At 65.4% G+C, this 661-nt stretch overlaps 2 protein-coding genes across 2 annotated transcripts in view; one reads left to right on the top strand and one right to left on the bottom strand.

Annotated features, from left to right (window-relative positions):
- The window catches only part of GBA (glucosidase, beta, acid), a gene marked incomplete at its 5' end in the record, with an annotated part of 12,518 nt that extends 12,146 nt beyond the window's left edge, over window positions 1-372 (top strand). Inside the window, 1 exon segment of the mRNA XM_009321902.1 lies at window positions 5-372. Within this exon segment, the coding sequence (XP_009320177.1) occupies window positions 5-372 (368 nt within the window).
- Window positions 373-569: 197 nt separating this feature from the next.
- The window catches only part of MTX1 (metaxin 1), a 5,536-nt gene continuing 5,444 nt past the window's right edge, over window positions 570-661 (bottom strand). Inside the window, exon 7 of the mRNA XM_009321903.1 lies at window positions 570-654. Within this exon, the coding sequence (XP_009320178.1) occupies window positions 570-654 (85 nt within the window). The remainder of the gene's footprint in view (window positions 655-661) is intronic.

Genomic DNA, 661 nt, shown 5'->3' on the forward strand with positions numbered 1-661 from the left:
GCAGCTGCACAGGCACCGCCCCCAGCTGTGCTGCGGCTCTCGGGGGAGCCGGGCTGGCAGCAGCGGGGCGGGGGGACACCAGTGGCCCCACAGAACCTGCTGCCTCCTCTGCCTGGCAGCCAGAGGGCAGAGATGCCGCAGGGCCGGGGAGATGGAGGGCTCAGCCCCACAGCTGCCAGAGAAAGGATGGGGGATGCTGCCAAGATGCTCACAGATGCTTTTAGGAACCTAAAAACCCACAGGTCTCCCCTTTGCCCCATCCCCAGAGAGCCCCAAGGCTGGGGACGAGGGGCGGAGCTGCGGGAAGGATGCAAGGTGCGGTACTGGGGCAGAACAGGCCAGGCAACAGGGCAGCGCATCGGTGCCTGCTGAGGCGCTCCAGCCTGTGCAACTGGGGAAACTGGGAAGGGCCCCGACCTTGCTGGGAGGACAAGAGAGCGCAGGCGGAAAGAGGGAGGTTTATTGGCGTGGCAGACGCGCTCCCCGCGGAGAGGGCTGCTATTCATGGCAGGATGCAGAGCAGAGCACCCACAGGGAGCGATGCTGCCAGGCTCCCGGTGTAAAAACAGTCAGTTCCAGGGACCAGAGGAGGAACAGTCGTGCAGCTCTTCCTCACTCCTCCTCCTCCTCTTCCTCCTCCTCCAGGGCGATGGGCTGGTGG

The sequence above is a fragment of the Pygoscelis adeliae genome, unplaced genomic scaffold, assembly GCF_000699105.1.
Source record: "Pygoscelis adeliae isolate BGI_AS28 unplaced genomic scaffold, ASM69910v1 Scaffold484, whole genome shotgun sequence".
Lineage (NCBI taxonomy): Eukaryota > Metazoa > Chordata > Aves > Sphenisciformes > Spheniscidae > Pygoscelis > Pygoscelis adeliae.